Raw genomic sequence first — 11965 nt, 5'->3', positions numbered from 1 at the left:
GCCATTGGAGCTTGTAGGGTGCCGTCCCATTGAGCACGGATCGGAACGCTCATTATAGTAAGAAATCCGATCCGGCATTCCGATTCGTGCTCAATGGGACGGCACCTTTAGACGCTTGAAACTATAAGAAAAAAAAAGGAAAGAAAACAAAAAAAAACAAAAGAAAGAACAGATACGTGAATCTTTCAGATATATTTTGAAATTGTTTCTCTGTCTCGTTAAAAAAAGTCATTGCCAACAAACTGTTCAAAATCATAAATATCCGACATTTTCACGACACCCTGTATAACACAGTCAAAGCGTATGTCGCGTGTCTTTGCGTACGTAGAGGTACGGTTCCTTTTTTTTATTCCGAGGAAATACTTATCACGCTTTTTACAGTGGCCGCAATGAACGTACGCGACTCGCAGCGCGGTATTCGCATTTCGAAATCCACTGTGGGCGTAAATATGTTATTGCCACATCCTTTTCGGGATACCAATATTGGAAAAGTCCAAATCGTTAGCATTACCGGCGGTTCAGTCGTGTATACACAAATTCTGTAATGGCGATGTGATCTGTCGGGTGTGCACGGGATTTTCGCGAGTCACTGCTCAAATTTGCAGTGAATCTCTCGGATCTTTTGACAAATTGATCGGACAGACCACAGCTGTACGAGTGTACGTTATCTCTCGATCACCATTACGCCAACTGCTTGTTATATTGTCCCGATTCGTCAGACGGGTGAGACGGTAATTTGTTTATATCGCGTCCCGTATTTACGCAGTTGAACATTCATACATTTCGATGAATCACACGTTAACATTGATGTCAACCATTTACATCGTGCAACGTCGTCAATCCAAAAATATAACAATACACAATTACACATGTTGAAGATTGAATTTATTTTCAGGAAAGGGTTAGCATACACACATATACACACACATACACACTATGAGTGCATCCTGGAAACCTTGTGCACCTGTAGAATCGACGGATCCTGCCATCATGGAAAGTTTAAACAGCATGATTCTTAACATTGATCCAACCATTGAACACATGTATACCAAAACCATGTTGAAGTATTCTGAGACAAATAACTCTTGCACAAAGATTCTTAATAATAACAAAAATAACAATATTATTAAGAAAAGTTTTCTATTACTGGATGCACAAGAGAACTTAATGGTTTCCGATGCTAAAGAATTTGTGCAGAAATTGAATTGTGTCGAGAAAGATGCCAAAGTGAAAGTAGTGTCGATATTTGGGAACACAGGTGATGGCAAGAGCCACACAATGAATCAGACATTCTTCATGGGCAAGGAAATATTCAAGACATCAAACGAACAGGATTGCTGTACTTTGGGTGTCTGGGCTGCATTTGATCCGATACTGAATGTTATCTGCTTAGACACAGAGGGCTTACAAGGTAATATATGTTATTTTCTACACAATAAAAAAGGTAATTTTCCTTACTAGGTTTTTAACAGGTTTATTTCTCTAGGTGTTACAAATTCTGAGAATGAGCGTATGAGATTGTTACTCAAAGTACTTGCTGTGTCTGACATTGTGATTTACCGAATCCAGTCGGAGAGATTAAACAGGGATTTATTCACATTCTTGGGTGCTGCGTCGCATGCTTACTGTCATCACTTCAAAGCTGCCTTGCAGGCAGTAGGTCAGGATAAGGATCAAGTGGATTCCTTGGATCTGTGCATTTCGAGCAAACTTGGACCAAGCATCATCGTACTGCATGAAACTAGACATACCAGACCATTGACTAATAGTACGTTCAGTCCCTTCTTTCTCACTCACTCAGAGTCGCACTAATTTTGAAAATCAAAATCGAGAACATACAGAAAAATTTAGGCAGTAAGCAAATTGATCAATCAGTCAATGATTTTTCTTACAATATAAGGATAATTGATTATCACTCTGGGCCCAAAAACTTGTTGTAAGCAAATTGACTTCTTAAAATAATCGATTGTAGTTGATTAATTTATGGCTTAATGCAAAATTATGGATTCTGGATAATCTATAATAGTAAGCTATAGTATAGTATAATATAATAGGTATAGTAAGCTTTTTACTCTTATACTTTAAGATCTATAATTTCTGACGAAAAGTGTTTTTCACATTACTTTAACAGTTGAAATCTGGCCAGTTTGCTTAAAGCTTAGGGATTATGACTCTAGATAGCAGTGGAAAAAGTTTGTCTCAAAAGATTACGCCAGTTTTGAGCTTAGAGTTTGAGGCTAAAGGCTTACTACATCTATTGTAGACCCAGCCTAGTTGATGAATTTTCTTACTGCTTAAAGCTCCTAGCCTTTCATATTGTCTATCTCTTTTTAATCACATTAGAAGCAAGAAAATGCATGCTAAAAATTCTCTTACAAAATACATTAAAATAAAAATATATATCCATAAAGAAATACTTGCAATCGATAAAATAAATTTAATAGATATTCTGTGCACTCCTCTTTTATTCTAACAATCGATAATTCATTGTAAATTAACCTGAATAAAAATAGGTGAAGAAATAGGTTAAGAAGATGAATTGTATGTTAATTGTATGAGAATTTTTAGCATGCATTTTCTCGCTTCTAACGTGATTAAAAAGAGATAGACAATGTGAGGAGTCAGGAGCCTTCAATTTTATTGCTTATATTTTTGTATGTCATGGTTCTAACATTTAATTATGAGTAAACTGTGCCTACGATATAAATATATTGATTTTGATTGTTTTGTTAGATGGACCAGAAACCGCAGAGGATATCTTAAAGGCTAGATTTCAGCAAATGCAACTCGAAATCAAAGCTTTCAGTTCTATTACATATGTTGGTTTGCAAACGATGAACAATGTGACGGATTACAAACAATTACAATCCGTGATTAAAGCCGAAGTGAATAACACGATGGTTCGTTTAGCTAGAAAGCCACATTTGGTGTACAACGCGCTCAAGATGTTGAACAAAAAATTCTCTGGCGAGACGGAGAGTTCCTCTAATATTCTGTTCCCGAATCAATATTTCACCTGTCCAATCAAGTGTCTGAGTTGCGCGAATAGGTGTGAGAACAGTGTGGGACATCTTCGCGAAGGGAAACCACATTATATTAACACCAGGCAAGTTTCACCGAACGCGCTTGTTTTTTCGCTGTGTTACATTCAAGTAATACGCGCAATATTACTTTTTATCTTAATATTCCTATTTTAGGTGCCGATATCAGCGACAATTCGAAAATATGGTGTACATATGCAGAAAGTGTTACAAGAACGGGAACGAAGTGGAAGTGAATAAGATCGAGCAAGAGGAAGAGAGCTGGTATGGTATAGCTGTGAGCGCCTGGTCAGGATATATTATAGAGTGCCCGAATTGCGGAGAAATATACAAAAGCAGACAGTATTGGTATGGAAATCGAAATCCAGAAGAGACAGCAATACGCAAGAAGATCACTCATGTGTGGAATACGGTAAATATTCAGGAAATATTTTGTTGATTCTGTGTTGATTTACTTTTCTTCTTCAGAAAGGCAAAACACACTTACCGACTTGGTTCTTTCAGTCGAATCATGTTGTAGCGTCTAACAACACCGCACAGCGGGTTATCGACGGTGTCTCTTACATCACCGAGGCCGTCACAAACGTTTCCTTGCAGCCCACGAAAGCGCTGACCGCTTGGGTCGCGGATCAAGTGGCGCCTTCTTATTGGCGACCGAATAATGAAATAAAACACTGTCACAACTGCAAGACTCCGTTCAACTCGACAGATACCAAACACCACTGTCGAGACTGCGGGGAGGGCTTTTGCGCGCAATGCTCGTCAAAGACGAAAAGCGTACCCAACAGAAACTGGCATACTCCCGTGCGGGTCTGTGACAAGTGTTACGACAAGGAGACTAATCACTCCAGCGACGATTCTGCTGAGGCTACAGGGGATGTTAATATTCGAAAAGTGACTGAGCATGTGATGTCGACTCTTAACGTCGTTGGCACTGTATTTAGCTATCCCAAGTGTAAGTGTAAATAAGTATTCGCATGAAACATTTTAACCTGCTGGGGTGATTTGAAGTCAGAAAATTGATTCGATTTTGAAGTAACAAAGTTTTAAATATTATGATATATAAGTAAAATATAGTGTAATATATTATATCATAAATTTTAAATGCGATATCTTGTCAATTATATGATAGGATTTCTCTTTGTCTCGTTATAGAATTTTATGGTGAATATTTATTTATGGTGATGTTCATTATATTCTCAACAATGTTCGAATTAGAAAGAAAAATTGGACGTACCTAATAAGTGTACACATATGTGTCGGTATCCCTGATAAGATCAATGTAATTCTAACATTGTAGAAATCAATCTAATCACGATATTTTCCATTTGCGTAGCACTCATAAAGGATTCCATTCGGCCGTCGTACTGGATACCGGACTCTGAAATCGTTCACTGTTACCTCTGCTCGAGGAAATTTTCTGAGAAGCTTTCTCTACATCACTGCAGAGATTGCGGGCGTGGGGTGTGCCAGGACTGTTCGTCGCATCGTAAGCCGGTACCTCACAGAGGATGGGAAAGTCCAGTGAGGGTGTGCGATGCCTGCGTTTAATTAAAAATTTATCGAACAAAAAATATAATTCTCTGACGGTTTTACGGAGCAGAAACTTTTCACCAATGAGTTCATAAAATGATACGATGAGGCGCATTCAGCGACGCACGCAAACGCTGTTTCTTAGATTTATAGAATGAAGTGAATATCAATGTTTCTTTCAACGCGATTACTTTTGTAAAATGTACAGGAAGTATTTTGAATACTCGATATTCACTTTATTCCTTCGTGAGAGTTTAATCTTGCGTGTATACAAGTATTCTTAGATTTAACCTGACTGTCTCACAGTCAGTTGCAAAATTTTTGAAAACATTTTTTAAATGATATAAAAAAATCTTGTAACTTTGTAATTTTTTAAACTGACGTTCTGAATTTTTTTGATGTCGAATGCTCACAGTGCGAAACCAGCCGAGGTGCATTCTTGAACAGCAAGAAACATTACAACATCGACCGTAATCGAGGTTCGGTTTCTCTCGCAATGGGCATTACACGCAACTATTGTTATTACTATAAAGTCGTGCCCGTGCTAAAAAGCTCGGCTTGACATTACCATTTATTTTCACAACATTAAATACCCAAGAGACGCAAATAAATACATATTGAATTATTTTCATCTTGAGATCAACATGAATATTTGAAAAATAATGATTTTATATTATATATTTATTTTTAAGATGTTGAATAAAGACTACGAATGTTGACTAGTTGGAAGTTTTAATGCTAGTATTTTAAGCATATCCGAAACTGATACCTTCGGTTCTTGAAAGAAGCTTGAGAAGCGACTCCAAGAGGGGGATTTGCGCATACACAAGATTCTGTATGACGCGAATTGTAGTTTTCAATGTATAATTGTACAGGAATGTATGATTGTGCCATAATAATAGTTATTAACGTCGCTTACGATGAAACTTTCCGAGTCAAATGCGCATCGAGTATGTACATTATACCTTCGGTAACAATTTTTTATGCAATGTGAAGCAAGACTTATACATACGATTATTGATAAAAAGAGTATTTTGTGGGAAGCCGTGTTACCGCAGATCTACGTTGGCTATGAACAATGTTGTGTACATAATGTGGCGACACGCCTCACGATTGTACATTAATATTTGTACATAGAATGTACCGATAGCACAGTAATGAGCATAGGAGATAGTTATATAGAATGGGGTAGTCTGTGGAAATACAGTTTGCCCGTGGCTGTGACGACTGTAAAATTCCGATAAGAAGTATTTGAAGACTTTTGCGTTCGCAATCGTTCGCGAGTCGTTTCAGAAAAATTGTAAATTGTTACCTTTGTTGGTGTCCTGTACGTTGTGAATATAATGATAATTACAAATAAAGTTTGCGTTCCATTTCTTCGTGATGTCCATCGTATTAATTTTCCTTACATACGATATCGCTCGGAGTGCGAGCGTAGCATAGTGGACTATACACTAGTCTACCACGCTAGAGGCTCAATAGTGCGATTCTGTAACTCGTTATTGCAATTAACGACAATTTCGTTATCGTTGCGCAGCTTTTGTATGCCGTAGAAAAACTGCGCAATGATAACGAAACTGTTGTTAACTCCAATAACGAGTTACAGAATCCCAATGCAGGGGCCTTATTCTTGAAAAATATCGCATACGATATTTCTATGAAAAGCTATAGTATATGTAACATGAACTATAGCTTTTCATCGAAATATCGTATGCGATATTTTTCGAGAATAAGGCACCTCCGATTCCTAGAGGAAAGGAAAATTTTCGTACGCTCGCACTCCCCTCGGTAGGCTTGGCAAAACCTCCGAGGATATAGGATAAGAAATCTAAGGATAAAGAAATCTAAAAGGATGGAATTTGCCAATATAGGTTAAGATACACCTAGGATAAGGAAAAATATATAAGGAAAAAGGAGTAGATTAAGATATAAAGGTTAAGATGCGATAAAAAGGAAAAATGAAGAGAAAAGGCATATATAGGAAAAATGTATAAAAGACAAAGGAACTTCTTGGTAATAAAGCTAAAGTTGAAAATAAAAAAATAGAAGAAGTAAACATACAATATCGCTCGATAAAAGTGCTAATCTCTTCAAAAGCAAACGAGATCCGTCCATAACGCATGAAGAAAAAAAGATTTCTCTGCCGCAACTAATCGTGGCTTGCCGAAAATGCATTTGTTACTGTAAGAATTTACTACCGTAACCAAGATACTGCATCGTAGGTTTCGTAGCTACATATATGCTTGCTGTTAGAGCTATACTTTGAAGATATTCATATGTTACACCGAGATTTAGTTACCATACGCAGTTTTTCGCTATCACATTTAATTTTCCAGACAACACAATTCACTAAAAAACGTCCTACAGACGTTCAAAAAATGTCCTACTTAGCCGACCTTAAGGATCCTTGTACCTCGCAAGGAATGTTGAACTTGTAACGTCAAAACCGAGGAACGACATACTGACGAAAGTAGTGTGCTCTTTCTAAGTAAAGAGAAATATGGACGAAAGAGCACTTGAAACTATTCGAGACATATTTGTAAATTCGTCCAAAAAATATCCTTTTCTCCGACGATTAATAAATAGCCGTATAATAAATGGTGAAATAAAGCATACAGACAAAAAACAGATTCGTTTTATCATTTATTATATGATTATTTATTGATCATCAAGGGAAAGGAATATCTTTTGAGCAATTTTACAAGTGTGCTCAGGAAATCTCAAATGTTCTTTCGTCTATATTGATTTTTATTCAGAAATGGCACGCAACTTTCGTCAGCATGTCATTTCTCGCTTCTGACAATATAAATTCGACATAGCCGGCGAGGTGTAAGGAGCCATACGATATCTTTTAATAATTTGCGCTGTCTGGGACCTTTTTCTCCGTGCGCGTATGCGTTTTCGATAATTCGCCTATAACCACCTGATTAGAGATGGAGACTGCTCGAACAGACTAATCGAAACAAGGATAATGAGACTAGTGAAAAATAGACTGCATGAGACGACCGCGAAGCGCGGGAGGAAAAGCGGAGACTTGTGATAAATCGGCGACGAAGCGGCGCGGCGTGTGAAACTCGCGCGCGCTCGTTTGTATTCGTGGAACGAGATTCGAGGCGCCGTCGAGGTGTATATCGCGATTAATCGCGCGACATTCACGCGTAAGAATGTATTTCGATGAGCACGTGATGACGTCAAAATATGGCGTCTCAATCAGCTGGATGTTGTGTAGAGTGTGCCTGCGATGCTCGTCCTTAGAAAAGTAACGGAGACCACTGTCTGTCCGGCGAAATACGTGAGTTCTCCGTGCAGCACTGTGCGTGCATACCGCACAAATCGCGTCAGTCCCGTCGACGAGCGCGCGTGAAAAACCTCTGCGAGCAAGAGATCGGCGAATGCGAGACACGCGAGTGGCGGCGAGAAACGCGAGGAGGAGGTGCAAGATGTTGCGTTTAATTTAAGTCGACGCGACGCGGCTGCTTCACGCGTGAGGTGTCGTCCGCGACGAGGACGAGGACGGACGGCTTATTCGGTTCGCGACGCGAAATCTGTGGATCGTATCAGTCTTGTCGCGACAGTACACACACACACTCTCTCTCTCTCTCTCTCTCTCTCTTTAGCTCTCTCTCCCTCACTCTCTCTCTCTCCTCTGAATATATTTCTCGGCGTGGCGACGCGTGATTTAAAGAACCGGGAGAAAAGCTCGTGGCGACAGCCTCGTAGTCTCGCCACGGAATTTCCGTCGCGCGTCTCCTCGCGCATTTCGCCTAGTCGTCGCGCTCGCACGGTCACGGGCCACGTCGTTTTCTTATGTAATTTCCACGAGTGCATCCAGAAGCGCGTACACCATGTTGATACCGTGCGCCGAGTGATGCCGTGGCCATTTTCGTGTTTGCTCTTGAGTTTCGTAATCATTATCAACTCCATATTTGAATTCAACAAGTAATGCAGGCCGACACGCGTCCCGTCGTCGCGGCCCGCGAGACGATTCCGCGCCGTCGCGTCCACCAGATGCGAGATCGCCGCGCGAGACCGTCGCGATCCCGGTGAGTTTGTTCTTCCGCGCCGCGGAATACGGAAAAGTCGACCTTATTAACGCGCGCGTGAGGCTCCGTCCCGTGCTCTTCACGTGTTCATCGATCGCGTCTCGTGGATCGGTACCGCTCGACCGAGATTCCATCGGTCTCTCGGCTCCTAGTGCGAAGTTGCGTTCAGGGTGAAATTCGTTCTTTCAGCAATAACGAGACGCATCGAGAGAGAAAGAGAGACAGAGAGAGAGAGGGAGAGCGAGCGAGACGGAGAGAGGAAGAAAAAGAGAGACAGAGAGAGGATGTAAATAGCGCAGTGAAATTTTGGCGAGACCTCGACGATGCCATCGGCCGCGACGGAGAACGAGATCGTCGTCGTGCGAACGTGGTGACGCGAATTCGGGGAGAAACGTGATCTCGAGATCGTGTTCAAGATCTTCGTTCGCGATTCGCGAACGAGAGATGCGGAGCACGTTGCGAGTGCGCGACGCAGACGGACGCCGCCATGGTTCGCAATTTCTCGTGGAAGATGTCTGGATCGGTCGGACAGAGGACCGTCCTCGGGATAGTGTCGGCTCGTAGCTGCGAGCGAGCGCGTCGCCGCGAGTGACGACTCTCGTCCCCGCCGCGGAGCCGTGACCATTCGAAATTCCAATGTGTTCCGCGATAACGCGGCCATTTTGTCGCTTATTAACGGATAAACAATCCCGTGCGACGTCGCGCGTCGTCGCGGTCCCCGCTTACGCCAGCGATTCGCCTGGCCTCGAGGCTACACGCACACGTTCTCGCGCGCATGTGCGAGCAATTGAATTTCGCTGGCTCGCGGGCTCTCCTCTCTTCTCTCGCTATTTCGTACGTGTCTCGCCCTCTCTCGTGCGATCCTCGCGCGCGTACGCGGCATGCCAAAAATAGAAAAGCGGGCCGCGTGCCTGTTTCTCGTCGTTCTCGTGGGATTTTTCTGCCGTAATGCGATATTAAGCGCATCGTGCGCGCGCGCGCTCCGATTCACGGGACGCGGCTCGTGGCACTCGCGCGTGAATCTTCGAGGCCGTGAAGATATTCTTATCATGGGCGATATACCTGTCTACCGAAAAACAATAGAACGAATTTTACGGGGATAGATGGCAAACAGAAATGTTGGCAGAAATAGTCCGAGCGTTGAATAAGCTTCGCGACGATACGTACAGCGTGAAAAAAAAATTGTTTTGTCGCTGGTGACTACGAGGGGCATGCGAGGGCGAATTTTCGAATTCCGGTGCAGTGTAGAGTGATCTGTTCTCTTCGGGAGATTGCAGCAAAAACTTGACTAATTTGGATTTACAACGTGAGGGATCGGCCAGAATTACGTAGCAGCATCGATACGTTCGTGTATAAGAGGTTGCCTAGCAACGGGACGCTGGCGGAATTACTTGCGTTTCTCGCGTCCTTTAAATCTGCCTTTAAATCAAGAACAGTCGTCTCGACAACTAAACCGGGAAAATTCGGAAAGTTAGATCCATTTTGCAGCTGTGTCGCAAAAATTGTTTAAAGTCACTGCTCGAATGAACAATACCTTACATTACCTGAAAAATGGACAATTTTTTTAACATCGTTAATTATTGCAAGCGAATATACAGAATGCTTAAAGAAAAAAATATTAACACTGATAATTTGCTTCAAAGAAATATTACCACTTATGCGAAAGTAATTTTTTTCCATATAAGTTAGCATTTTTTAAGCAATAAATATGTATATATATATATATATATATATATATATATATATATATATATATATACATATATATATATGCATTTTTCTTCGACAAAGTGTAGAATGAAAAATTTGCATGCTACATGAGGTACCGAATAGTAGGATTTAAAAGGCAACTTTATTTTGCAGTGACCAAGAGACTCTACCCAACATGCCACCAGATAGGCCAGATGCATCAGGTATTGAAACTGACATAGAATTGAATTCTACTCAGGATTTTAGTTTCGGAGAAGCAGCCTATACGATGAACGACAAAGAGAAGGAAAACGCCAGCGTGCTGGCCGAATCGAAATCAAGCAACAACGAATGCCAGAGCGAAATTTCCAGGTGTGAAAAGTCTATCGAGAAGAATAATCAGTCGGACGACGAGCTGACCTCGCTCAGCTGGCTGCACCAACAGAATTTACTTAAGGGTTTAGAAATCTCTAACCCGTCCAAGGACATGAAGCATGAGAACATGCTGAACAATAATATCTGCGACGATATGGCCGACTTTTCCGAGAACACGAATTCCATATCGAGCTTGGACGATAGTTTCTGTCCAGGTATAACAACGCTTTTTCTCATTGTACTGTCACTACGGATGTTGTCGTGCGATTCATGTATTAATTATGCTGTTTTTTTCTCTGATATTATCGGCAGAGAGTAACGGAAAAACGAATGTTGTAACGCTGAACGGAAATGGACAAAACTATCAGCATCCCGCGAAAAATTGTCAAAAATCGATGCATATATTTCAGGATCAGTCTGTGAAAAGTCACTGCAATACATCACCAAGTAATCAAACGAAGATTTCTTTGAGCAACAATAATTTGCCAATGTCTAATCGCAACAAACATCCTACCCATATACCGTATGATCCTCATTTACACAGAAATAGTAAACCACCGTATTCATTCTCCTGCCTGATATTTATGGCCATTGAAAACAGTCCTGTAAAAGCGCTACCGGTGAAGGAGGTTTACGCCTGGATCTTGGACCACTTCCCGTATTTTAGGAATGCCCCCACCGGCTGGAAAAATTCTGTCAGGCACAATCTGAGCCTTAACAAGTGCTTTCGTAAGGTGGAGAAAGCTCCGGTAAGCACACAGAGATGTTTTCTTGCCGGAAAGATTTTATAAACAAATTTATTAAGGCGTCAATGGCATTTATCGAATAGCGCGCTTACTATGCCTTTTGCGTTTTGTAGAATTTGGGCAAAGGATCGTTGTGGATGGTAGATGCACAATACCGCCCAAATCTGATACAAGCTTTGTCTCGCGCCCCCTTCCCACCACCCACAACTCAAAATCTACCTTCGTCGGAGAAAACACCAAGAAAATGCGCAAATACACGTCTCCCAGATCCAGTTCTCTTTCCATATTTATCCAAAAGACTGGCTTCTAGCAATATCAGTGATAACGCGGAAACCGAAATTGATAGTGATGTCGATGCAGCGGCAGCTGCCATGCTTTCTTTCAAACATGGACCCATCATCTTGAATCACAATAAAGGTATATCTTCTGAATATTTAAGGAAAAAAAATATATATATATTTTAGAATATATCTCTAAAATATATATATTTGTAATATACTTCAAATAATAAAAGCGTGGGGGGGGGGGGGGGGACTTT

At 41.1% G+C, this 11965-nt stretch overlaps 2 protein-coding genes across 12 annotated transcripts in view; both read left to right on the top strand.

Annotated features, from left to right (window-relative positions):
* Positions 1-278: 278 nt before the first annotated feature.
* LOC116842487 (zinc finger FYVE domain-containing protein 1-like) lies at positions 279-5951 on the top strand. 3 transcript variants are annotated; one of them, XM_032811774.1, is made up of 7 exons: positions 279-659; positions 896-1411; positions 1487-1768; positions 2734-3106; positions 3198-3453; positions 3546-3996; positions 4378-5951. In XM_032811774.1, the coding sequence occupies exons 2-7, from the start codon at positions 937-939 to the stop codon at positions 4590-4592; spliced, it is 2052 nt and encodes a 683-aa protein (XP_032667665.1). In that variant the 5' UTR covers positions 279-659; positions 896-936; the 3' UTR covers positions 4593-5951. The 3 variants fall into 3 exon arrangements, with proteins under 3 accessions (XP_032667665.1, XP_032667664.1, XP_032667663.1); XM_032811773.1 differs by having other exon boundaries at positions 279-731; XM_032811772.1 differs by having other exon boundaries at positions 280-723.
* Positions 5952-7746: 1795 nt separating this feature from the next.
* The window catches only part of LOC116842430 (forkhead box protein N3-like), a 9056-nt gene continuing 4837 nt past the window's right edge, over positions 7747-11965 (top strand). For 2 of the 9 annotated variants that reach the window (XM_032811646.1, XM_032811645.1), the window contains exons 1-4: positions 8473-8617; positions 10481-10896; positions 10994-11430; positions 11541-11844. In XM_032811646.1, the coding sequence (XP_032667537.1) occupies positions 8517-8617; positions 10481-10896; positions 10994-11430; positions 11541-11844 (1258 nt within the window). In that variant the 5' untranslated portion in view covers positions 8473-8516. Of the gene's footprint in view, positions 8008-8472; positions 8618-8640; positions 9108-9162; positions 9977-10480; positions 10897-10993; positions 11431-11540; positions 11845-11965 lie in introns of those variants that run through there. The other 7 variants (XM_032811648.1, XM_032811649.1, XM_032811647.1 and 4 more) reach the window with 7 other exon arrangements.

Source organism: Odontomachus brunneus, unplaced genomic scaffold, assembly GCF_010583005.1.
Source record: "Odontomachus brunneus isolate Ranch 3 - 2012 unplaced genomic scaffold, Obru_v1 Obru_scaffold_025, whole genome shotgun sequence".
Classification (NCBI taxonomy): domain Eukaryota; kingdom Metazoa; phylum Arthropoda; class Insecta; order Hymenoptera; family Formicidae; genus Odontomachus; species Odontomachus brunneus.
Note: the sequence above shows the minus strand (reverse complement) of the source record. Positions and strands in the feature narration are given on the sequence as shown.